Genomic DNA, 27,394 nt, shown 5'->3' with positions numbered 1-27,394 from the left:
ATTTTAGTTGTTAAGAGACCATGGACGGTTTGGAGATATGGCGCATATTTGCAGGACATGTGCACAGTCACATAGGTGCTCTGGAAAGAGGCTCTGTCCTATGGTAAACATATCATAGTGTTTTCCTTCCTGTGGACTCATAGGTGTTTCTGCTGGGTGCCTTTGTGCAAAACACATCATACAATTCATTCTTCTTTGATCTCTTTGACATTTCAGCTTTTACTGGCAACTCCAATCAAACTGGCTGAAATGTCGACAGACAAAATGAGCTCCTCTATTATTTTGATGGTTGGCTAGGATCTATGTGAGATTTCCTGGTAAATATGTCTGGCTTTGTTCAGTTTTATGCCTATATTGCAAAGTGTAGTGGGTCATCACAGCATGTTACACGTGAGCAGTTTTCCTGCCAAGAAGTAACATTGTCCTATTGTTGACTTTATGCAGACCATCTCTCTACCCTCCTGGGATGTGCAGGGCCCTTGGTTGCAAGATAGTCGACAATGTGGTTTAGTTGTTGTGCAAATATTCTTGTTGACTTAATGTTAACCATTTACTTTTGCTCATTGATTTTGACATTCAGCATTGCGATTAAGCGTTGCTAGCTAGAGTTTAAATTGTACAATACTGTTTTTGATTGAGGTTTAATAAAAAGTTGTTTACAAAACAGTTGCTACATAATTGGGGTGTAAGTTTGTTGTGATGTGCAACAGGACCCGCTTTGAGTCTTTCACTTTAGTTACACATTTTTAGCTTGACATCTTTTTCTTATGGTGACTTTTACATGTTATACATTTTTAGCTTGACATCTTTTTCTTACGGTGACTTTTACATGTTGCACGTTTTTAGCTTGACATCTTTTTCTTATGGTGACTTTTACACGATAATGTGCTAGGATGCTCCTCTAATATTTCTTAGTAAGCCTTATTATCATGTTGTTTGTACACTCTGTCCAAGGCTAGGCACATGGAACGTGGTGCTCTTGTATTTGGTTGTCTGGTTGGACACATCTTCAACACTCCAGACAGACCATCACATCAGTTCTGCACCTATTCACACAGTGCAATTGGAACAGTGCTTTTATTATATAAGCGGCCAGTGCATAACATTCAGCAGACGAGCACCTCTGCTCAGATTGTCCTGGAACAGGGTGCACTGTGACTGAGATTCAACCTTGCTGACTCTGGCATTTATACTGCCAAGGAATTTTAATAATCTTCTCTACATCAGATCAGCTTTCAGTCAAAACATACCCAGGGATAGGGGGCTAGGCTGCCCCAATAGATCTGGCAGAGGGTAATCCAACTATGCTCTTGATAGTGTAGGTAGTATTTGCAGGGGCAGCCTTAGGCATGTGCAAGCTGTGCACCTGCACAGGGCCACCAAACCCCAGGGGCCACCACGCCAATATATTAATACTCTGAGGATGGTTACATATTTGCGTGGCGGCCCCTGGCAGGGGCCACTTCCAAACACCCTGACCCCACCCCCTCTTCACTGGTCTCCGTGCTCCGCCCCGCCCGGACACCGTCTTCCGGGGCCCCTTAACTACGCTCCTTGCCCAGGGCCGCCATGAGCCTAGAGCCGCCCCTGATATTTGATAGGAGTACAAGTATATTCATGTAGTAATGCTATAATGGTTAAACTGTTTATTTCTTTCACCATTCTTGTAATGCTGGTTTCAATGCTTTGTTTCTTCTGCCTAATCATTGCAGCACACTCTTTCTATCCATGAATACGATTGGTTAAACAAATGTTTAAAAAGCCATACTTTTATCTTTCTTGTGTTTACCTTGGGCATACATAAGCCACAACAAAAGAATAGATCTGTTTCCACAATTTCCTTGGGGAATAAAGTGTCATGTTCGAGGTTGCTGATACCATTTGGTACCCTGGTAAGTTTAGTGGTGCAGATGGGACACTGATAGCTAGCTAGGAATTAGGCCAACATTTCCTGATGATATGTGCAAATCGAGTTTCCATATCCTGACATTTATGTCGTCCAGATACACAGTCCAACTTAATTTATAAGAACCATATAACAAGCTCACTCCTAAAACAAAGGAAGAAGGTCCTAAAAACAGTGAAGAAGAAAGAATTGTATACAAATTCATTGCTCTGCTTCTCAGTTTAGTTTTCTAGTTTAGTTTTCTTTACCAGCTCCGACTTCCTATACATGTTCCCTATGTTGCAATTCCAGTTTGCTGGCTTTATTTCAGTTAACAGCTATACACATATTAGATATTTCTGAGCATTTCATACTGATATTAAACACATCTTGGTGCCTACAATATATTAATTTATACATCTTGTATAGCACACACTGTATAACTGTACAGTTCCTAGGCCCAGGAAAGAGTACGAAAGGTGAACAGGACCACTGGGGCAGGCAGGGTTACGTTATAGATAGAAAGGTTATCAGCCCATGCTGGAGGGGTTTAGGGAGTGGTATATGTATTCATTATCATATGTGCTGGACTTGCCACTGTGATTTGGAAGATGAGCCTATCGAGCAATATTGATATTACAATTGTTGGGTTATCGATTAACATGTTAACCAATTTGCTCTATTTTGTTTTCGATTTAAACCTATAATAACTGATAAAACCCCACTGAAAGGGAAATACCCCTCATCAGTGTAAACATATATACACTACTAAACACCTGCACAACCACAAACTAAAATGTCCTTCGAAGAAAGAAAAGTGAGAGCGAATGAGATATTTTTATTTCTTCCCTTCGGGCCCAACATAATGTAACTTTATATATACAAAGTGGAATCCGGAAAGACCAGCCTAAGGTTATTCTGCTTAAGAATTGCTGTTTAGTAATGTCACTAGACTATTGTTTTTTTTCCTTTTTGTTCCCTCCAGTTTTGTATGTTTGTATTGAAGAGGCAGGGTTTGGAAGCATGTTTTAGGTCGGATCTAAATATTTTATACACTGTAGAGAATTAGGAAATATTAAAATCTCATTTGATCTTTTGGCAGGGTTTAATTCTTTCACTGATTGGTGAAACAGTTGGCTCATAAGAATCGTGCTCAATATGTACTATTGCATTTACCCACAGACACAGACTGGAAAAAAAACATTTGTTACATCAGCCCCCTTGTTTTAAAAGTCAGTATTGATAGCAGATCATATGCCAAACACCACAGGTTTGAAGCATTCAATGCAATGTTGAGCGACAGGCACCTGTGAAAAGAGTGCTATCACAATGAACATGGGATAGTGGTAAAAACTTGACACAAGTCTTCTCATACACCAACAAAATTCATAGCTGCAAGATGTCCCATTGTTAGGTGTAAAACCTTCAGCTAATCCTAGCTTTTTACCCATCTGCACTTTACAGCAGGGGTTTTTGAGTCCACGGTTGCAATGTTTACAGCAAAATAAATTCCAAGTACCAATATACATTGTGTCTGTTAAATGGTCAAGACAGACTTTAAGTAAGGCATTTGTCATGGGAACACTTGGCATTTAAGAATACACTCAATACAGCAGCATCGCCGGAATGTTGTCAAGCAAAGAGTGCAGAAAAGCAGTGGTGAGCATGCTTAAAGCATCAAGTTTCAGGTACCTTAGAATGCATGGCTACAAATTAATCTGGCGTGATTTAAAATGTTAAAGTTTTATCATGGTACTATGCTGCTGGCAAAGTTTACTTCCTCTACAGTGGCATAATATTCAGAAAGGAGTAAGTAAATGACCCACAACTATATCTATGAATGTGTTTATTAAAAAATTGGAATGTATTCCTTGTTAGACCTGTCATCCTTGGTATGGTCTTCCCACAAACATTTTTGCATTCACCTCTCCTGTTTTTAGAATTTCGTTTATGTTGGCATTAGGACTCTGGGCACTTTACTACTGCTAACCAGTGCTAAAGTGCAAGTGCTCACTCCCTATAACTGGTAAAACTGGCTTGCTCCTGATTGGCATATTTAATGTTCTTGTAAGTGTCTAGTATATGGTTCTACATGTACCCACGGACTGTAATTTAAATGCTATGAGTGAGCTTGCAGCACTTATTGAGCCAACCACTTAGTTAGCACTTTAAAACATGTCTCAGACCTTACATTGCAGATTGTATGTGCAGTTTTAAAACTTCCAATTCCACCCGGCGAAATAAACCTTCTGGCATACCTAAACATTTCTTTTTAATACAAATAAATAACCCAAAAAGTAGGCCTCAAAAAGCCCAGTGTGCAGGTTGCATTGTATTTAAAACACGGGACTTGTACTATTAGACTTTACATGTCCCAGTAGTTAAACACAACTAAATTTGTTTTTCACTACTGTAAGGCCTTTTTCTCTCTTTGGATAATATTTAATAACTGCTAATATTTGATTGAGAGCAGGTAGCAATGTCACGTTTGGACCAAAATGAATTTTAATTAAACACCACTTTAATGGTAAAGTCGGATTCTAGGTCACAATTTTCAAAATGCCACTTTATGAATGATGGCATATTGCGGCCCTAACCATATGGTGGCTGCTGCCTTGTGTCACATGACTGTGAATAGCTTAGCTTGGCCTCTGTGTGTTCCTCCCAGATAGCGGTTCTCTACCCCAATTAAATTAAAAAAGGGCAGCCTCCAGCACACGCACACAAATACACACACATAAAGGAACTTGATACTAGTCTTGTTGCTCCAACCTTCTTGGAGCCTGGGCAGGGGAAGGGAAGAACTTTCCAGAAACATATTGGTGGGGTAGCCTAGAAGATTTTCCCCACTTCAAAGGCTGGGACCAGATATACATATTGGACACTCTTACAAATTTTTTAGTACACTCCTGGACCTTTGGAAGACATCAGAAGAACTGCCTGGATCCGCAGAGGACTGCCCTGCTGCTTGAGGCCCGTCTTGTCCTGCAGAGGACTGCCCTACTGCTACCAGAGGATACCCCTGCTGTTACCAGAGGGTTGTCTTTCTCCCCAGAGGACTGCCTGGCTGTTAGAGACCTGCCTTGCTGCTTGAAACCAAGACTACCAGAGTGACTCCCAGTTGTCTCCAGAGAGATAACGCACACTGCTGTCTTGACCCGATGAACACTACCATCTCTGGAACTCTTCTTATTAATTTATTCTAAGTTCAAGGGTAAGCCGAGACCAGGCCTCCTCCACCTCGTGTATCCAACCTGTGCACTATCGCGCTCGGCCTTAACTTTTGACTCTGCCTTCATGGTGTGCCAAGCTACCAGAGGGTTAATTTTGTGATTTTTTGGGTTCACCCTGGCAAGTACTGCGGTTATTGCTTAAGTAGGGTTTTCACCTTCCTCCCTACCCGTCAATCCAATTTCTAACAACACTCACTCCTATTTTTGAAATACATTCATAGTCCTGGAAAAAGTGTGAGAGGTAATGAGAAAAGAGAGAGGGTAATTAGATTGGAGAGTGAGTGGAAGTGCAATACATAGGATTTCAATGCATAAAACAGTCAAATATAAACCCAATAGACACTCTGCCAACGGGCAGATGCTACATACCCTGCATTAGGACTCCGTTAAATGAAATATGGGCTTTATAAAAATCAGTGCAAAAAAAAAAAAGGGTTGCGAACACTGGAAAAAAATTCTTTGTGTATTTTAAGGGGATATGCAGCTAATAAACACTCGTGTTAAAAGGTTTAGAAAACACTGAAAAAACACCACTGAAATCCACACAAAAAGTAAACACTGAAAACAGGACAGCCTAACCATTTTATTGGGTTAGAATCCGTTAAAATGTAATTGGGGTAAATGCCTGAGTGCTTGTACCTTCTCTTGTCAAACACCTGCAAATTGATTTCTTATTTTCTATTGGCAGCACACCTGACAATCACCCGAAATAGCAGCATTCTGATCGCCTGAATAAAGGTCTGTGGTTCTCAAATGTCTAGCACCTCTATGCCATGAAGGTGCTGTTGGTGATGGATCGCTATAGATTTCAACACTATGAAATAATATGGGCCCCTTTAAAACAGCTAATTTGTATAACAAATATCCATTCTGATGATCAGAGAGCTGGCATTAAATCCTCTGTACTCCACATCCCTCCCAAATGCTTTATGTAGTGCATGTATGGAATAAACAACAATGGGAATGGAAACTCTACCCCAATATAACAAATGATGCCTGAACCCCATCTCTGACCCATTCTTTTAATGCTCTTCACCACTTCTAAGTTGTGATCAGTCTTGGAATTCTCTACGGCTGCGCCTCTGGTTGACAATGTAAACTTGAACTGCATTCTTGTGGTCAATGTTTTTCCCTTTGGATCTGTAAATACTGTTGGTTGAAAGGGAAAGGCTTCCAGTTGCTTTCTGAATAATGCCAGGGGGTTGTTGGATTTAAATAAGCATGAGGCAGTTTGTTCCACAAGCAAAGTATAAACACTGAGAAGCACCTGTGTACTCTGCACTTGAAACTCATTTTAGGGACAGAGAGGAGGTTTAAGTTGTTAAAGTGTAGTGGTCTGGACTGTGTGCATTTCTTGATTTTATTCTGTAGCTGTTTAGATGCTCAGCCATAAAAGCATTGACCCATCATGCAGGCCTTTTTCCTCAAAGAACAGCTAGTCTCTAGCTCTTTTTCAATAAAGAATGCATGGATTGAGATAATTTCTGAGTGAGCCTTAGACAAAAAAAGGGTGGCTGCTCCTAAATGGAAAGTGAAACTTTGGGGTACGTAAAGTGAGGGGATCTTCCTTTGTTAGGAAGTGTTGCCCTCACACACCCATGTGGGTGTCATGCTTCATCATTGGGCTTTTACTCCTTGTGGGGCAGGCACTGCAATGCCCTACGGGCCCCGCAAGAGGGCTCTTTGGCGAAGATTTTTTTGTTTTAGCCATGATGATGCGTGCAGGTGTGTGTGAATTATGGATATGAATATAGTGAGAAAAAGAGTGGTCTTAAAACTACCTAAGTGGCACCCAGGTGTACATTTAATCAGGGCACCCCTTGGCAGGATTAAAATCAGTTAAGTGTAGATTGTCAGAGCAAGGTCATGAAGTGTGACAGTCTGGTGTGTGGTGTTTGGAAGCTTAGGTTGAAATTGTTCATGCCTTATTGGATCAGGAGCGAAAGTGGCGGTTCTTCAGGACCAAAGAAATTAGATCCCCTACCCTTACTTAGGGCGGGTTGTGAAACAATAAAACAGGGTTATGTGTAACAATCTATAGTGGGAAGACAAAAGGTCAATAGTACCTAAGAGTTAATCACCCTATCGTGATCTCATAATTCTATCCAAATCGACAACTGGAAGTACTTTCAGGAAGGCAGGGAAAGAGGTAGGTTGAACATGATCCTCTGCGCCGGTCTGATCGATATCGCAGTATCTACATGGTCCTCTGCCTTGAGTGCCTTGATCTAAGGCACTGAAAGTCCTGTCGATTTGGGTTGGATTATGAGATTGCAATAGGGTGATCAACTATTAGGTACTACTGACCTTTGCCACCCTTTTTTTTGTTTATTTTCATATCTCTATTGAGGAGCATGGGTGCTGGAGCTTGAACTGCTCTTTGTTTCCCCTCGTATTGTGATTAAAGACTCCACTAGACAAACACAAGAGGCCTGTTTATAGGTCGTGTAGGTGACCTACGACATTGAGCTCAACACATAATCAATATTATAAAATTATATATGACCATGTAAAATAAATAGTGCTAGAGATTCTTAAAAATGGACATAGCAATCAATACGGTGTAGTGGATTGAGTACTCTACAGGACCAGGAATTATAACTGAGTTGTACTTATTTGTGAAGCATCTACTACCAGCAGTTTGAGACAAATGGCAGAACTACAGAGTGCATATGCCATTTCAACCATCCATGATATCACACTGACTTCTTTGAAGTTTGATGACTAACAACATAGTGTATTTCTCTGACAGTTTTCCACACTGCAGTCAGTTTCTTGCACAGTAAGTCATAATTTATTTTTCTTTAAAGAACTCAATACTGAAAGTCACCAGCACTATTGAAAAGTCATGGTCCAGCATAATTTATGATTAACACGAATTTCAAACCCAAAATCACATCCACAGGGAGTGACTATACTACAAGAAATAAAATAATGTCATTTCAGACACCACATCATTTTGTTGGTTGATTCTTTTGACAAGAGACAACGTCTACTGAACAGAAAGTGTTTTGATATAAGTTGGGGGCACAATACAATTACAGACATTTCAGCAGATAAAAAGCACTTTAACAATTTAATACTTAGAAGTTAATATGTAATGGAATGCATGCTCGAAATAAACCAATATTCTGCCTCTGAAGGTCAGAAGGATCAGCTAAATAAGTTAGAAACTGCAGGAGTCCTTACCCGTGGCACCTAGTGGATGCCCTTTTGAAATCAGGCCACCGCTGGGATTGATGACCCATCTCCCACCATATGTGTTGTCTCCTCTATCGATAAGCTCTCCTGCCTTTCCTATAAAACATGTGAACGGCTATTAAGATACAGGGACGAGTGCACAGGCAAAAGAACGAATGCATCATACAACAGTACAGGCTAAACATCACACACATTACAATAACACTACTCTAAAGAAAAAACACTGTAATGCTATGGTGTTTATGAGCAAGCTTAGTGTTTGAGCAGTTGGGGCTGTGGTCCTTTACTCTTGGGTCTAGGGACCGACCTACTATGGGACCTAAGCTACTTGTACCATCTCAGCACTTAACTCTCAGTGGTACCGCGGGTCGAGCAGTCCAAGGCTTCTTGAGGGAGAGGAAGACATGGGGTAAACACACGCTCACAATTCAAAATATGCGCACAAAGCATCAATAAATAATTATCCAGTCAATTACTTGCTTTTATTAAAAAAGGAGTATTTATATACGAATACAAAATAAAAGATGACATTCACAAACAGTACACACAGTCCGCCAAAGTTAGTCCTCTAGTGTTTCATAGGCGTGTCCCTGAATCCCACTTCCTCAAGTTAGCGGTAGTGGTTATTCCCCATTCATTACAGGTGACGCTCTAGTTCACCAACAAGGCCTCTTCTTATCCCATCTTACCGCTTTGGAGCTATAGCAGGCTAAAGCGTGTGGGGAAGCCATATGCGGGGCTGATATGTGGGGGCGCTGTAACCTGACTCACTAGTTAGAAGTGAAAATTATTTTATTAAATCCTTGCTGAGGCTCATGAAAAGTGCCCCATTGCTCCCATTAAAGTTTCACTTAAATCTCTCGCATTCATTTTAATTATAGCTGGTCTAAAACCTACCCTTTATTTGGTCAGGCTCTGGATGATGAAGGAACTGTACCCATATAAATTTTGACTCAACAAGATACTGGATAACCATCTGGCACTTACGATCCCCTGGGTATCCCATGTAAAAACCTGGCTTGCCGGCTAGGATTGGTTGAATATTGGATGCATCCTGCATAAATTCCAGAAAGCGCCAGAGAAACTGTCAAAGTTTACTATTGGGATTTCGTTGTTAGCACAAGAATCTCGCTAGTATCCTCGGGCAGTCTTACAGATGCTTATCCATCTTTCAAATGTGGCTCACAATATATATATCCCACTTTCAAGAACCCTTTTTATCGAATTGAGGTTAGGGATTCAGCCAATTTCATCCTTCGCTTAACACATGGAACAAAAATGAGAAATCTACCAACTTATATCCCATGGGCTGCCATGCTCTAGAAAATGAGGAACATTTATTGATATTTTGCAGCGCTTTTGCAAACAGCGTGCTCGTTGGACAGCCCCCCTCTGCTGGCCTCTTGGGCTTGTAGAACAGCACAATACAATAAGAGTCTGCCAGTCAGACAACAGGAGTAGCAAAGTATATTCGATCTCCATTATTTAAGCTTAATTTGGCATATCAGAGCAAGGACCGTTGGAGAAAACCTACCATATAAAGAGCATTATTTATGTTTTATCATGTCCTTTATTGCACTATGCTCTTTAAGCTTACTTGTGTTAGCTAGTGCTTCTGAGTTACCTTCAACTTGCCAATAGCTTAGACTTTCCTGATGGCACAGCAGATCCATTTTGAGCCCACCTTCTAGACTTTCTCTGAGGTTTTTGTCTCTGTTGATTGTCTTAGAATGGAGGTATCCCATTGGATTATTTTTTGCCAATGGATATGTTATGATTTTAAATTACTGATTTGTATTGCTATCAACTGTGAACTAAATTCATTATGCTTCTATGTAATTTTAATAGGTCTTTTTCTGTCTACTTTTGTGGTTCGGTGAACCAAAATAAAGTGGGTGTGATGATTATGTTGACATTCAGGTTAATCCCCAATAGCAGTCTGAGTCTCAGGTGTCTCCTTTGGAATCAGAATGAAAGTAAACAATGTTCTAGTGCCACAGCACTAACCAGCCAGCAGGTTCCACCGGGGCAGTCTGGTCCAAAATAAATCTTATCCGCACAAGCAGGATCCGAGCAATGGGAGTCTCTGAGTGTGCTGCCTCGGTGGGTGCTGGAACTGCAGTGGCTGTCTCTGGTAAGTCTCTCTCAGGTGGCCCAGCCAGTCAGTGCTCGGCTGTTCAAGAGTTCCCCCACATGCACTTCTGAAATGGGCGGAGATTCTCGTAGCTCCTCCAAGTTCTTCCCATCGGTAGTGGGGGCGTGCAACGATCCTGGAGGTAGTCCTCAGCCAGGGCTCAGGCCTTCTAGGGTCAACACGGTGGCCTCTCTTCTCTGACGCCAATACTGACCATCACATACTTCTTGCTTGGTCCCAGTGGCACCTCTGGCATACAGGGTCACTGTCCCTCAACCTCACATTGGCTACAGCCCACTCTGCACAGCAGTACTCTTCATGGCACCCCACATGGCGTTCAGGGTTGCCAACTCAACACAACTTAACACTCCCATGGGTGATGATCCTTTTGGTGCAGAAACGATCACAGCCAACTTCACGGTGCCCCGCCTCTGGAATGAGGAGGTTCCGTACTTTCCTTGCACACAGGCAACGATGCGAATGGAGCAGCAGGCGTCTACTCACTCCTTTCTAAGGGAATCCAATCCCCAGGTTTCCTCTGAACCTTGCTTCCTCCAACAATCTCCTCTTCCTCACAGGGCACAGAGGTCCTGGCAAGCAGGAAGGCACCATTGCTCCAGGCTCCTGGGCAGGCAGATCCCCTGGGTGATGTCCCCTTTCCCCGCCTTAGCCCCCAGTCCTGGTCACAAGAAAAAGTCTTGCAGAGCTTATCCTCCTCGCACAACTCAACTAGATGCTTGATAGTGGACAATTTTGGGGGTCTCAAGCTCCCCTTCTTATACTCCACTTCCAAATACCAATAAGATTTAGAGTCCAAGTCTTTGAAGATTATATTGGGGGTTTGTTTCCCTTTGAAGTGCCTACTCCTCTGTTTTCTCTTCCTCTAACAAACAGACTGTCACAGCAGGAACAACTTCAAATCAGATTGTGCCACAATACCGGCCATGGGAGTGACTAGAGGTTTCCATCTGGATGTTAGCCACAGTGATATATGTATCAAAGGTTACCCCAAGGACTCAGCCCTACTCTTTATGATTCTCTTATCAGCTACATCACCTTGCTGAGTACTCAGGCCCCTGCTTATGACCTCTCTTTGAATCAAAGAGCACCAGTTGAAGTGTACTGGAGAGCCTGCCTCTCCTTTCCCCCAGTGTGTCCCACCCAGCTTACACAAATGCAGCAATACACAAATCTGTCTGGGGGGATTTCTCCACCTACTCTCTTCATGTTTCTCCATTCAACCCTGGATCTCTTAAAACAGAACGCAGAGACTTCACAAGCACATATACACCCAGCACAAGCATATAGCATACACACACTGCACAGCACTACACCCTTATTACACTTTATCAATCGCATTAAAGTATACTAAAAAGGGATAGATGGCATGCTCGAATTATTCTCAGCACTGGTAATTACTCATGCCGCATCCCAATCCATATTTATTTTGCACACCATGCCACCTTAATTTGGGCCCAGCCATAATGCAATTCATTCTTGATGGCTGGAATGTGAACATTCTATCCCAAACTGCTAGGCCAGGTCGTTCCTGAACATCGCTTTATCTACATAAAGTAAATGGGTGATGTGCTGTGTAATAAACAAGAAAGGGTTAAGAGCGCACAAATCATTAAGGTTGATAAATGGAGCACCGAATTGAAAGCTTCGGGCGGCTCTAGGCTCATGGCGGCCCTGGGCAGGGAGCGTAGGTAGGGGGCCCCGGAAGAGGGGTCCGGGCGTGGCGGAGCGCGGAGGCCAGTGAAGAGGAGGGGTCAGGGTGTTTGGAAGCGGAACAGAGCTGGAGGCCGCCAGATTCCTGCCAGGGATTGCCACGCAAATATGTATCCATCCTCAGAGGATTAATATATTAAGGATATATATTGGCGTGGTGGCCCCTGGGGTTTGGTGGCCCTGTGCAGGTGCACAGCTTGCACATGCCTAAGGCCGCCCCTTTAGCGCAAAGCTGCAGTGGGGTATTCCAGGCGGATGTCAGAGCTGCTACAGATAATCCCTGGGCAACTCCACAGCCAAGGAGCCATACTCCAGGCATTTGTGGGTAATAAGTTCTCCTACTTTGCCATATGACTATGTACCCGGACATAGGAAATGGCTATGGTCTTTCCAGAACTTCTAGAAGCTCTTTATGCATCCCAAATATGTCTGTCTCTCCCCATTCTATAGATGAGCTCATACGTTTATCTATTAGCAAAAGTTAACCCTTCCACAAAGCACTACAAAACATTGGAATATTCCAAATGCACACCAGGTACACATGTGTAGAGATTAAGAGAAGGGTAAAACACAAGATACATTCCTCTATGTTTCCCTAATGAATACAGAATAAGCAGAGATCAAAATCCTCATTAGCAACCATCTGATCAATCAAAAAGGCTGGCAACAATACATCTTGTATATATTTTATGCAAATTAGTCGACAGCAATCAAATGTATAGGTTGTTAAAATTTGACAAGCTAGAAACAATTGACCTCCAACAAACTTCTATATCTTGTTGGATTGTATCCTCCAGCTCGGGAACAGTATTGCTGTGCCGTATGATAAAACATTTATTAAGAGATGACAAAAAGAGTAAGGGGCGTACATACTGATATCATGTAGGGGTCGCAGCTGCAACTCGTAGCTTGCCCCTTGTGACCCCTGGCACTGCCTTTGCGACCCCTGGTCTCATAGTTGGCGAAATATGTGACAGGAACACAGTGGCAGCACGTCTTTACGGATGGCGATTGGGACTCCGCTCTGATTTCTGGCAATTCTTTTTATTGCAGTAATAGTGAATACTATTACATTGTTCACTATTAGTGTAATAAAACATGAAGTACTGTTAGCTAGAATATTACCTTCCCTGGCGGCTAAAGTAAGTCAAAAGTATTTTGGGTAGTTCACGCTTAGGCCCATGTAACGTTTTGACCACATAAGGTATCCACGCCAAATCTGCGTCCTTTTCTTCCAACATCATGGGGATTTTAAAGGTACCAAGGGTAAGATTATTACCTTAGAGGGGAATACAGCCAAAATAAATTTTTGGGGGAAAAATTTTAAAAAGTGCTGTAGATTAAAGTGTCTTGTTTTTTCCCTGCAAATGATATCAACAAAGGGTTTATGGTACATAAATCACCATCCACCCAGCTATCAGGGACAGACTGACTTTTGTTAGAAAACCAAAATATTTTACACAGTTTTGGCATTTTACTGGGAGACATAGCCTATTAATGGTAGAAATTGGTATGAAAGCAATAATGAATACTGGAAAGCTATACATTTAAATAAAGTAAACAACATTCTGAATTCAGAATGGGGTCATTTGTGTAGATCCTTCAAAGTTTTATTTATAGAAACTAACAGTTGGAAATTTGAAAAATTGAAAATGAGTTGAAAAAAAACAGCCATTTGTGGCAACGTTTTCACTTGTAACTTCTTTTAAGTATGAGAAATGTTTAAAGCAATATACGGTTAAATCCGCTGGACCTTTCCGATGGTGGCGATATATAGGACTTGTATGTTCACCAAGATCCTGACGAACCCGGAGCGAATAACTGAGCAGCGTCTTGCAATGGTTTTTTATTGTGTACCGGGTATATAACAATACATTTGGGAAAATATAAACAGTGAAAATCGGTATGGAAGACACCTATGTATTTCTAAAATAGGAACAAAATATAGAGTTTAGAAACAGTAGTTATTTGCACATCTCCAAAATTGTGGGTACCCATACTAGTATGTGAATTATAGTTCAGTATATTATTAAAGAGAACACATAGGTAGGGAACCCATATTTTTGGCTCAGAACGATATAGATCTCCTGGTATCTTGTCTAGGCCAGAGGCTTTATTTGGGGCTAACTTCAAGATCGCCTCCTCTACCTCCTTCAAGGTGATCTCACATGCCCCCTCCAGTCTTTACTCGTGGGGGAGGCACGGGAGAGACGTCTCTGGGCATTCATTGCTCAGGGGGGAATACAGAGCCCCAAAGTGTGCTTCCCAGGCTGAGGCAGCTATGTTTGGTTCATTGGCCACGGTGCCAGCCCTACTCCCGCAGCCAACAATTGTCCAGAAAGCTTCAATTATAGGATCTTTTTCAAAGTGATTACGTTCGCTAACTTTATTTCGGCCGCCAAGGACCATAAAAGTTTATACATATAATACAAATTTTAAGACAATAATAGAGATATACAAATACATACAATACCGTACATAGTATAAAACAAGATTAAACGACTTCTCATTATCGAACTTCATAATAGATATAAAAGAAAAGCAATCTCATGCTAAACACTAGTAACAATAATTAATTTCCTGCGTTTGTGCCACATTGCGTTTAAAAAACGTGAAACTGCAAAAACTATTGGGGGATGGGTATCGTATTTTAACACCCTAAATGCATGCGCACACCGACGAAAACCTAGATTTCTGCAAATTGCAATAAGCCAGTGCTTGCGTGGACCCTGATACGCTGGGCAGAAGAAAATTACGTGGATTTCATCCTCTAGACCAGAGACGCACGCAGGGCACTCCCCACTCATGGCTCTATCCCATTTGCTTGTAAGTGCTTTGAGTGGGAGAGTGCCAAGTCTGAATTGCATATACAATTTACGTGCTACTGCGGGGAATATTAAGTCCTCCCTTTTGTAATCTTCTTTGACCTGGAGGAACTCAAAGGTCAATCTCCCCCCACGTAGTTCTCTCTTGCAGGGAAGCTTGGTTATAGTTCCTATAGTGGCGTTTCAGGTCGGCTTTAGATATCTCCAGGCAAGCAACTTCCGGTGTTTCCCAAAGACTCGGTATGCCTAGCCTGTAAATTGTTAACTTTATGTGGGAGAGCCACCTAATGTTCTTGCTTCTTAATGCGCCCCAAATTTCCACAAATTCATTTTTATAGCAGGAGAGTTCCGGGATGGACCACAGTCTTTTCCAATATAATCGAGGACGTAAGGGCATAACTTCCTAGCCCTAAGTCCATACGCAGTGATACCAGAGGGGTACTTACAGGAAGACCCAGTAGGTTCCTAACAAATGCATGATCTACCCCAGCTAGATTTTGAGATTTCTCGTGCCCCCACAGCTCGGCCCCATAGAGGGCTGCCGCTCTAGCCTGTACACCGTAAATTTCAATTACTGGGGCCGCAGGTTTGAATTCAGACATTCTATGCAACCCCTGGATCCCCCCCACCACCTTCGTTAGCTTGAGTGCGGCTTTAGCCAGCTGCGGGTCCCATTCCAGGTGTTCTCCCAGAGTGATACCTAAGTATTCGAACATCTTCACTCTCTCCAATGGGGTTCCACCTAGGAGGGGATTGGGGCGTGTCTGTCTTGCTGGGTTGAAGATCATGAACTTGGTTTTATCCAGGTTGATCTCCAGCCCCCTCAGTATGCAAAAGTTGGCAAAGCCATCAAGGATACGTTGGATGCCAGTTGATGTCTTGGACAACAACAAAGTGTTGTCCGCGAACATCAGAGCGGGCACCCTACCGGTGGGCAATCTTGGGGCATCAATGTTACATTCTCCAAGAAGATGGTCAACCAAACCATTTATATAGAGGGAAAAGAGGGTAGGGGCCAGTAAACAGCCCTGGCGCACCCCTTGGTTCACCGGAAAGTGACCTGACAGGACTCCCTGTTTCCCACACCTTACCCGGGCATAAGTGTCAGTATGCAGACTCACCAGGACCCTAAGTAAATACTGTGGTAGGCCCAGGTCTTGAAGTACCTTCCACAGTTTACTTCTAGGTACTAGGTCGAATGCCGACCGCAGGTCAACAAAGATCATGTAGAGGCTGCCACCCTCTACAGTCACTGTTTTCCAGTAAATGACCTGCAGTCTAAACAACTGGTCCACCGTTGAAGTGCCCTGCCTGAAGCCCACCTGAAAAGGGGATAGAATATCGCTATCCTCCATCCAGCTCTGTATTCTACCCATAATTATTCGGCCCATCAGTTTCTGCGTCACATCTATAAGGCTAATCGGCCTATAGTGTGATGGCATAAGGGGGCATCCTTTCTTGTAGATGGGTACAATTTTGGCTCCCCGCCAAGAATCCGGGGGATCCATACAGTTCAGTATATTATTAAAGAGAACACATAGGTAGAGAACCCATATTTTTGGCTCAGAACGATATAGATCTCCTGGTATCTTGTCTAGGCCAGAGGCTTTATTTGGGGCTAACTTCAAGATCGCCTCCTCTACCTCCTTCAAGGTGATCTCACATGCCCCCTCCAGTCTTTACTCGTGGGGGAGGCACGGGAGAGACGTCTCTGGGCATTCATTGCTCAGGGGGGAATACAGAGCCCCAAAGTGTGCTTCCCAGGCTGAGGCAGCTATGTTTGGTTCATTGGCCACGGTGCCAGCCCTACTCCCGCAGCTAACAATTGTCCAGAAAGCTTCAAAATCTTTAAAGTTAAGCGCAGTTCTAAGGTCTTCCCACTTTCCTGCCTCCCAGTCTTTCCTCCCCCTCTTGATGGCCTGTTTATATATGCGCCGACAGTACTTTATCCTGGTTTTATCGTTTAGCTTAACGGCAAGGAGCAAATCCTTTTTGCTTCCCTACAATGTGCATTATACCAGGGATTGACTATATCTAAGTTTGTCTTTGCTCTCCCTACTAGGCAGAACACAACAGAGAGACTCTGAATGAGCCCCTGATGAATTTTCCGAGGCTCATCCTCCACCCCAAGGGCATGTCTCTGTCCATCACCTCACCCATATCTCTAAAGTACGGCAGCAGCCTTCGATAGTGATTTATTTTTTACACATTGTCTTACATTTGGAAGGCAGAAATACATCTGAAGTCAATAGGTAATAACAGTTGCTCTACAATTCTGTGTTCCCGTAAGTCTTCCCATAAAAATGATAACTCACTTGTGTGGGTAGGCCAAGTGCCCGCGACAAGAAACGGCGCAAAATGCAACATGGACACTGCATTTTTACAGTGAAAACTGACCCTTTTTTTGCAAAGTGCCTTGCTGTAGAGTTTGAACCCTAGCTCTATCGGCACCTAGAGAAATCAAGAAAACCCAGTGGCGACTGGTGACATTTGAAAGTGGTGAGGCGTAAAATGAATGTTGTACTGCACTGTGGCGAGCGAGAGTGGACAAATGGTGTATTTTCAAGCAAATTTGAGAAAGCAGGAACGTTAATAAAGCAATTGTGAAAGTGTAGTTATTACATTATTAAAGAGATGTCGCTCAACAGCATAGTTACCAGCTTTTTCAGTATACCCAAGGTCATGCCGCCCCCTGCTCCGAGCATACGTGCTCGTGTTTCTAAAACTAAAATGCTGTAAAATATGTGTGTGACATACAGCCTCACATACAGTCAGTTGTACACTGCACTATCTGTGTAATGTGCTTAGTGCAGCAATACAGATATAAATACATAAGGAAGGCAGCCACACAGACTGAACATCGTTCTCTTACAAGTTATATGTATCATTGTATCATGTGATTGGGGTAAGCAAGATTCAAAGCTAACAGTGCACTATTAATGCTTTTTTTTAACATACCTGTCCCTTCAATACCTGGCATGGGCTAGTAAAGGCTATATATATACACAATTACAATTAAAAGCACACACTTACTTTACAGCTCAGTTGTTATCTCTTTGCACTGATGCTCAAAACCAATAAATATTTGCCACAAACCTGAAGTGATTTGATCAATTAATGCCAATTTCCCAATACCCAGCTCCCAACCACCCTTTACACTCGCAGATTAGCCTTAACAATAGCAGATTTACTCGTTGTAGTGTACATTTGAATTTCCTTCAGTGTTCCAATACAATAGCACTCAGCCTCTACACAGCACATTCAAAGCTCAGCAGCAAGAACATTACTTAAGTTGCGAAAGTGTTAGGAGTTGCAGCTCGCCTCGGATCTGCAGTAAAGCCGGTTGGCTGAGCTTGAATCTGGATTTATTCTCAGGGTCTGATGATATCATGAGGTGATTTATCTCAGCCTTTCATCATTTTGTGTTCTGCACATTCTGCTAAGTATAGTGTCAGAACAATGGGTTCATTTCAGATCGCTGCGTGCAAGCAGCTGTGATGAGCGCACTCATGCGTGCTCGGAGTTCACCAGTCTATCTGTGCTGAACAATCTACATCTGTTACCGCCAGAGGTGCATGAGTATTTTCGGCATTACCCACTGGCTGATAACTGAATCCATGTAAGTCTGTCATGACTAGGAAAAGAGGACGGCAGTCAGCCATGATTGAACTGGATACAAATCACCAGTCAACACGGTCTCGCATACGATACTGCTGCAACGTCTCAGAGAAGCTGGGGTCTGTGGCCTGGCACTAAAATGGTTCCAGTCTTTCTTGACTGACCGCTCATTCCGGGTCGCCACCCCGCCTTTTGAGTCCAAACCCTATCCTTTAGAACTGGGTGTGCCTCAGGGGTCGGCTTTAAGTCCCACACTCTTCAACCTTTATGTTCACCCGTTGGCTGCGGTCGCCAAACAGTGGGACATGACCATCGTTTCCTACGCTGACGATACGCAGCTGGCGGTTGTGCTGAGTGGGAAGCCTGACCTTGAGGCCCCCAGGTTCAGAGCAGGGCTCTTGGCGGTGGCTGACTGGATGACAGCCAATTGTCTTCAGTTGAATGCTAAAAAGACTGAGATACTGGTTGTTGGCAAACATTGTGACATGTGGAGTGATGAGTGGTGGCCCCCCGAGTTAGGTGTTACGCCTACCCGGTATCTGAGGTAAAAAACTTAGGGGTTTGGCTAGACTCTGCCCTTAGTTTCTGCGCTCATACCAAAAAAGTCGCAGCCACTTGCTTCGGGATTCTTCGAGGACTCAGACCCATTTTGAAATTCTTTGACGCCTCTACTAGGCAGTTGGTCGTCCAGGCCACCATTTTGTCTCGGCTCGATTATGCCAGTTCGCTCCTGTTACGGGCGAACCGGGCGGAAATCGCCCGGATGCAGCGCATCCAAAATGCTGCGGCCAGAGCACTGGTGGGGCTTCCGAGGTTCTGCTCTGCGAGTGCAACCATTCGGTCTCTTCATTGGCTGCTTGTGGCGCAGAGGATCGAGTTTAAAACTCTGTGTCTTTCTTTTAAGATCCTCAAGCTGTCTTCCCCTCAGATTCTTGAGAATTTGCTCATTTCCTATTCTCCCTCTCGCTCCTTGAGATCTGCCTGTCAAAATTTGGTGGTAGTGCCTCGGTTCAAGTTGTGTAGAGCTGGAGGCCGGTCCTTCCGGGTTATGGCGGCTAAACTTTGGAACTCGCTTCTGTCCCATATCCGTGCACTCGACAATCTGCTTGCATTTAGGAGGGCCATTAAAACTCATTTGTTCCCTAAGGTTTCTTAATTTTTTTCCCTTCTTGCTCCTGCCCGTGGTTTGTGTGGCGTTATGTGTGTTATCTGACTGTTCAACAGCGCCGGGACGCCCCTTTGCTGGGGCAGCTGTTGCGCTATAAAAATTCCTATAACATAACATAACATAACATAACAGTCTCTGTGCCCTTTCATCGTTCAGAACTCTTGTTCTGCCCATCCTTTGTTCCCTTGCACTTACCCATCTGCCCTCTTTCGTACTGTTCCCTCCCTGTGCTTTTCTCTGCGCCATTTGCTTCTCTTCACCCTCATGTTTCAGTTCACTATGTCCCCCTACACCCTTGGATTCTCCTGGCCTCTGTAACCTTCTATTCTCAGCGTCCTTGTACCTCTTCCTGCACCGCAATGCTCTGGGCCCTTCAGTTCTCCTAGCCCCTGCACCCTCCTTCTTGGGACCCTTTGGGCCTCTCTCCCTGCGGCCTCCAGTTCTGTCTCCCTCCTGCACTCTGGTTCTCTGTGCCCACACCCCATTCGGCACTCTCTCTCTTTAGTTGCATCCTCTGGTATGCCAGGCCCCTCCACCCTTGGCCTTGGGTTCTCTCACCCCCTTCCTCTGCCTCGTGCAGAACTCTTACTTAAGCCTTCGGATCTTCAGTCCCTCTCTTTCTCTGTGCCCTGCACCCTTTGACTGTTGCTCCACTTCCTTCAGTACAGTGGGCCCATGCAGCTTTCGGGGCTCCACCCCCTACAACGTTTGGTTCCATTTGCTCTCTTTCAAGTTCTATAAACTCCTCTACCCTTCGGTTCTCTAGACCCCTCTACCCTTTGGTTCTCTAGACCCCTCCACCCTTCAGTTCTCTGCCCCTTGCACCCTTCGGTTCTCTGGCCCCTCCAAACTTTGGTTCTCCTCACCACTGGGCCCTTCAGTTCTCTTGATCCCTGCACTCTTTGGTTCTCGGGGCCTTTGCAGCTTTTGATTCTCTCTCTCAAGGCACCATGCGCTTCTTTGGGCCTCTGGACCTTTCAGCTCTCTTCTCCTGCAGCCTTCGGTCCTGGGATATGTTATGGCTGTCTATCTCTGCTCTTGCCGGCCCTGTCTTGCACCCTCTGGTTCTGTGGTCCTCCTGTACTCTATGGTTCACTCTTTACTCCTCTATTCGCCTCCCTTAGCGCATCCACTCTTCAGTTCTCTCTCTCTCCTTGCAACCTTTGGTTCTCTCCCCCTGCTTCTTTCATTTATCTTGCTATATATTTTGATTCTCTCGTCCATTTGGGTCCATAATAATAAAAAATAATAAATGGGGTCTCTCTCTTTCTCTCCTTACATCCTTCTGTTCACTGGGCCTCAGAGTCCTTCTGTTCCAGGGGTCCCGTCGCGGCAGGCAAGATGGGAGGGGGGTGGGGGGGAGGGGAGGAGGGGTGAGGAAGGGAGAGGAAGGGGGAGCAGCACAGTAATGAAAACAAAATTAAAACTAAACTTACCTTAATACCTTCCTCCCACTGCTTCCTCCGGATCATGCACCACCGCTCCTGCTGCTCCCGGCCGGGCCTGCGTTAACCTAGGCAGCCTCCCTCCCGGTCCCCTAAGCCGATCACGAGGCTACAATAGCAGCGTTGTGATTGGAGGTGGATGGCGCACACCCGGGCGCCTGTAGGCCCGGGAGCCATTTTCTCTATGTAGGCTGCATGCAGCCCACATAGAGAAAAAGAGAGAGTGCGCAACTGCGCATGACTGGTGTAGTCGGCCCTGGGGCCGAACAAACAGTCAGCTCCAAAGACAGTGGGCTAGCCATGCCTCCCCTGCAATCGAGAAGGAACACCCAACCACCCTCCCGCCCCCAACCAGGCACTTCTGCTTTCTTACCGTGTGAGAGCAGAAACATGAAATGGTAGTTTTATCATTTCATGTTTCTGCTTCTCGCACTGCGAGAAAGTAGTGGGGCGACGCCCCCACGCCACAATGGAGGAGCCACTACTGAGCAAACCTATATATTTTTCAAAACAAGACACCCAGGGGAATCCAGGATGGGGTGACTTGTGTGGCGCTCACCAGATTATCTTACCCAGTATTCCTTGCAAACCTAAAACTTTGTTTTAAAAAAACACATGTTCCTCACATTTCTATGATGGAAAGTTCCGGAATCTGCGTGGATCCACAAAATTCCACCCACCCCGCATTTCCCAAAGTCTTCCGATAAAAATTATACCTCACTTGCTAGGTTTCCCTAGGTGCCGGCAAAGCTAGGGTTCAAAATCCACAGCAAGGCACTTTGTAAAAAAGCCCCCCGAGCAATTCTTTCTATGTGCTCGGGGGCCTGAGATAGCCCGCTGAGCACATAGAAAGTGAAACTGAAATGAGCCTAAAGGCTCAGTATGTTTGCCATGGGAACAAAGGAAGAAGCTGCAGACCATCGGGCGATTCTTCTTCATTGGCTGAAGATGACCTAACACCAGCATGGATTGTTACATATGTTTTTGTGATTTATAATAATATGTGTTCCTAATTAAATGTAATGGCCAGTCCAGGCCATTCTTCTGCAAACATCCCTTTTCTTTAGCAATTAAGTACTCCTTGTGCCTTATTCGCTGTGATGTCACTGCTGATGGTGAGTTCTGTTGCCTACCACTTTGTGGGTGTCTATTCCCTTAACTATTATGGCTATTGCTGTGACCATTTTCTTAGTTTAACTTTGAACAGTTTTTACTGCACCTGTTTGCTGATGCTGACTTTGGAGCAGAGACTCAGGGAGTTTCTAGAACTCCTCCTAATGGAGAGTACAACTTAATTTGATTCTATAAATGCTCCTTTGAATCTTGCTCTTTTCCAAAAGGACTCTTTATGGGTTCTGGTAGGTTAGGAACTGCATAGAAAAGATTAGGGATTAATTATTTTATGGAACATGCTGTAATTTCTTTTTTTGACTCTAACCATGATTTTCTTGATATTTCTGTAACCAGATGTATCTGATTTTACTAATCTGAATAAAAAATAAAGGTTTTTGAAGAGATCCAAAAATCTCATGATTGACTGAAAAAAATGACTAAAATGATGATGTTTATTGAGATGGCTTTGATCCATGCTCCATTCTAAAATGATGGCAAAGATCCAATAAAGAGAAGAAGAATTTGGAGTGGAGCTGGAGACCCTATATTGTAAGCCATGCTTTGAACTGATTAAATTAAAAGAAAACAACGCTTCCCTGCCATCAAGCTGTTTATCTTAGTTATACTAAAGATATCACTTCATGCAATCTGCTAGTTAATAATAAATACTGATAAAAAGACACTAAACAAATTCTGGGAAACCCTGGGTTTCTTTTTGTGAAATTAAGGTAAGCAACAGCAATGCTTTTGGACGGTATTGCTCTGGCAGACACTTGTGGGGCTTGGAAGTGGAAATAATGTTCATATACCCTAGATGTTATCCAAATTCCTATACTTGAGCTAAACTGGGAAGGAGGGAATACTCTCTTAAAATAATTTTCATTGGCAGGTAGATACTTCTCAAAATTCTGCTCATTATGTTTTGTATTGTTTGGTAGTATTTGTCCCAAAATTATATCCAATTTTGTCAAATCCATACAATGAAAAAAATATCTGCTTGCTGTAGTCTGAATTCTTCACTAAAGGTAGGTTTCTCATATTTACAACTGCCTTCCCATCCTTAATATTGTGCAGCTCGCTTAAGTGGAATGCTGCATATTGGATTGTATAATGGGGGCGCTTGTTGTGTTTAAGATACAGATCCGTTCTCTGTTGACTGCAGAACTCATTTTGGTCTCTTATCTTTTTTTGTGAAGGAGGTTTTACTAATGTTCAAAATGTAGGGCTATTAACTTAAATTTAGACAGACAAATACCTCCTTTAGATCTGCCATAAATTCTCAAAAGAATTTACTACTTAGCATTTCTTTGTGACGAATGCAGAGAAATTTGCAGTAGCAAGTTGAACTAAAGGAGATAGAAGTCGGGTTAGCAAGCTGTGGTTTGTCTTGTAAGATTGTGAACGCCCACAAACATGTACATTTGGGGGCTTTCACAAACCGATATCACACCTCTTTCCACCCTGAAAATGGTTGGAGATGGTAACACCCCTTACAGGGTGAGAAGGGAAACACCCCCCAATTTGCTGAGAGTGGAGGGGTGAGAGAAGGGAAATATTTTTCAGGTGTGGGATGAAAGGAAAAAAAGAGTGTGCACCAGCAAAAGAGGCTTAATTCTCTAGATGCTAATTTCTAGGCTCTTTGGCATATAAAACTATGCATTTCTTGTAAATGCAGAAAATGTATAGCATTTAGTTTCTGTAATATACTTCACTGGATCACACTGCAACAATTATGCAACACTGGAAAACTATAATTTGGTATACAAACATAAGATAGTACAAGAATTCACAATGATTAGGTGGTTTGAAATTTCGAAACCTGGAGATTGTACATTCTGTACTAATGTGTACGCAGTAGTCATTTGCATTATTGACCCATTTACAAGGCTATAAAGTAATTTGTTAGACACTGCCTATTCGCAGATGAGAGAACAAAGCCAGTTGAGAGAAGTCCTAGAGGAATACAAACAAATAAAAAACAAACAATACAGGTTATTGAAAAAAACTGCCTTTTGTTAAAATTACCTATTGGACAAAGCCCCAAGGCTTCATAGGTAATGAGTTCATTGGCAGAGAAACAGTCATGAAGCTCAATCACATCCACATCTTCAGGTCTGATGCCGCTTTTTGCATAGCATTTGTCAGCAGCTTCTTTGCTCATATCAAAACCAACCTATAAAACAGAAAAAAACTATCAAACAAATCTAGCATCTCAAAGAGTGGGAACCACACCAGGCAGAAAAAAGGACTACTTGGCTACTGCATAATAATATAGCTGAAGATAAAAGTTGTCTAAACCAATTGCTTTTTTTAGCATAACCCCGTATGCACACTTGTCAAACTTGACACAAGACCCATTTTCTCATTGCAATGCAGGTCAATCTTAAATTTGCATCTTTATGTTATACAAATAAAGCCGAACAAGTGGAACTATATGAACAATTAAAACAGTATTGTATTATGGTTGGTCATAATATGGCATTAGTTTAAAAAATATGTTCTTATTTTTTCAAAGTAATCTAAAATTCTTCTGTGATCAAATTAATTTATTCTGATAAATGCTTAATGAAGAAATGAAAAAAGAAATCACATACCGCTGTAATAACACTAGATCCATCGAACGTGCTGGACAGATCAGTAACCATCTCTTGTGCAACAATTTCAACAGCTTGGTGCTCAAGTCCGTGTTTCCTCACAAACTCCTCACTTGCCAAAATAGCAGCCGCTGCTCCATCCGATGTTGGGCTAGAAAATGATTCACATGAAATTAGTTGTTTGCCCCAGAGAGATCTTTCACTTCCAGCAGCAAAGAGAAAATATTGATAATTTATGAGATCAGTGAACTTTCTAAGGTTTCAGATATCCTTTCGCATTCTGAGATGGGCCTGAAAAGCTATCAAGAAACACTAAGCATTAATCGCTCTCACAGTGTTCTACTGTAGTTGCTTCTGATTTTCATATAGCCTCGTGGTGAGAGCATCAGAATGAGAGTCTAAAACAATCAGAGGCACTTTAAATTAGAACACCATCTTGGTGAATTTTGTGTAGATGGTGTTTTCAGCATGAGTACCTTTAATGTATGTATTCTGAAGGCCAATTCAGGATAAAAGCAGAAGGTACCGATTTATTCAACTGAGCCAAGAATGGAACTCCATGGTTAGACCCCAGATGCAAAAGTTTCCATCAAATACAAGGGGAGCTCTAGTGGAAGGTCCTCTGGATTTCTAAAAGACCTTCCTTCAACAAGACTGAAGATTATGGAGAAAAGCACATAAGAAATCAAGGGCAATCTTGAGGCTGACATAAATTCTAGTTTAGGATACGCTGCCTCTGCTGTAGAGAGCCACAATTTAAGCACAGAAAACAATGTTTTCTATATTTGGGACATGGGTGGTCCGCACTTTTGCTTTTGCAAATACCAACACATTTAAAAAGGCTCTGGAATTGGTAAAGCTACTAGCGTCTCTCACACATCATTGTCAAAGCCATGCTTGATGTTACTTAGCTATTAACTCATCATCTAATACACCTCAAGGAGGCATTGCAGACTAAAGGGACGATTTACAGTTGGCAGACAGACCTTTCACCATTGGGATGATGAAGGACACCGTCTCATTCTACATTGATATGATCGACTGTTACGGTGGTTGGTGTTCATGTAAGAAAAATATGTTGGATGGTACCGTCAAGGAAAACTACGTGGGTCAGGCGAACCAGTCCCTTGAATGTGTGCACCTTCAATGAAACAATATGTTTCTTATCTCAGTTCCATCATTTGAAAATCACAATTTCAGATACTCTTTCCTTCTTGATTACTTCATCAATTTATTCATTCATTTTCAATGTCATTGTTCCTTTTTTCACAATTCCATAATAATGTAGAGACGCAATGCTATGGTAAAACCCAATGCATTTCGGGTCGATCACAGACCCTTCTTCGGTGGTCTTAAGAAAAAAACAAGAATACTAAATCAAACTCGAATACATTATTGTCCTCACCGATATGATTAAGCATATTCACAAAAACATGGATGGATATCAACTAGTGCAAACCATCATTGCTCATATCTACAAAGTTATTCAGTGCGCATAAAAATTCATCCTAATCCAGATGGAGTATCAGGTTCATTTAAACGTGAAGACGCGAATGTTCAGAAGGTTAATATGATCTGCATGTTCCCGTGAAAGACTTAGTGGTGGGTGACTTTTTATCTGTTTGATGCGAGAAATCTCTACAACCTATGTTGTGCTCTAAATCTATAGTCGTGCATAGGCTTGTGATAATTATAAACATGCACCTCGCTCCCATGATCAAACTGCTTTCACACATCATATCCGTAATGTAACTGAGAGCGGTCCCTTGGTCTATCGTAAAAAAACACCCCTGCTGTTCTTTTCGTTACTTATATTAAAGGATTGCGATCACACAATTTACTGCTGGTCAGACCTGGCGCGTGGACGTCTGGGCCGTACTTCCGTGTCCATAGTTTAAAAATCATGTCTCCACCAATCATCACACAACCTCTCCCCTTCACTCACCTTCATATCTCTCCGGTGTTTAGTTGCACTGAAATGCAACCAAAGAGATTACACTTCCAAGTTTTTCTTTGTGATCCACAAGTTATGGGCTCATATCGCTCTCATTAAGAGTATGTGAGGACATGATATCCTTCAAGAAAGGGTTGAAGACTTGACTCTTCCCAGCTTAGTGGTCGACTGCTCAGTTTCAAAAAGGTTATGGATAAATGGGGCTAGCACCAGTATTTTTTCAAGGTCATAGTTGCGCTTTATAAATGTAATTCCATTCATTTGTGCAGATATACAATTCAGTTAATACTCCCTATAGCCGGTTTGACCAGAAAGATGCACATGCAAGAACTGTTTCTCAGTAAAGGTTTTAGGATTTTTACCGATCTCATTTCATCATGGCTATCAGATTATCAATACTCGAGGTTGCACGATATGTATCTCCACCAAACATCCTAGGTTTCTTCCAGGACACCAGTCATGTTTGGGCCACACAATGAGACTACTAGCTATG

The 27,394-nt window shown here is 42.8% G+C and overlaps 1 protein-coding gene across 1 annotated transcript in view; it reads right to left on the bottom strand.

Annotated features, from left to right (window-relative positions):
• LOC147747232 (sterol carrier protein 2-like) overlaps positions 1 to 27,394 on the bottom strand; it is a 382,719-nt gene that overhangs the window by 140,736 nt on the left and 214,589 nt on the right. The window contains exons 9-11 of the mRNA XM_086952451.1: positions 24,948 to 25,098; positions 24,379 to 24,526; positions 8,308 to 8,415 (exon numbers count right to left, since the gene is read on the bottom strand). Coding sequence (XP_086808577.1) covers positions 8,308 to 8,415; positions 24,379 to 24,526; positions 24,948 to 25,098 — 407 coding nt within the window. The remainder of the gene's footprint in view (positions 1 to 8,307; positions 8,416 to 24,378; positions 24,527 to 24,947; positions 25,099 to 27,394) is intronic.

The sequence above is a fragment of the Lissotriton vulgaris genome, chromosome 1_1 (genome assembly GCF_964263255.1).
Source record: "Lissotriton vulgaris chromosome 1_1, aLisVul1.2, whole genome shotgun sequence".
In the NCBI taxonomy this organism is placed as follows: Eukaryota; Metazoa; Chordata; class Amphibia; order Caudata; family Salamandridae; genus Lissotriton; species Lissotriton vulgaris.
Note: the sequence above shows the minus strand (reverse complement) of the source record. Positions and strands in the feature narration are given on the sequence as shown.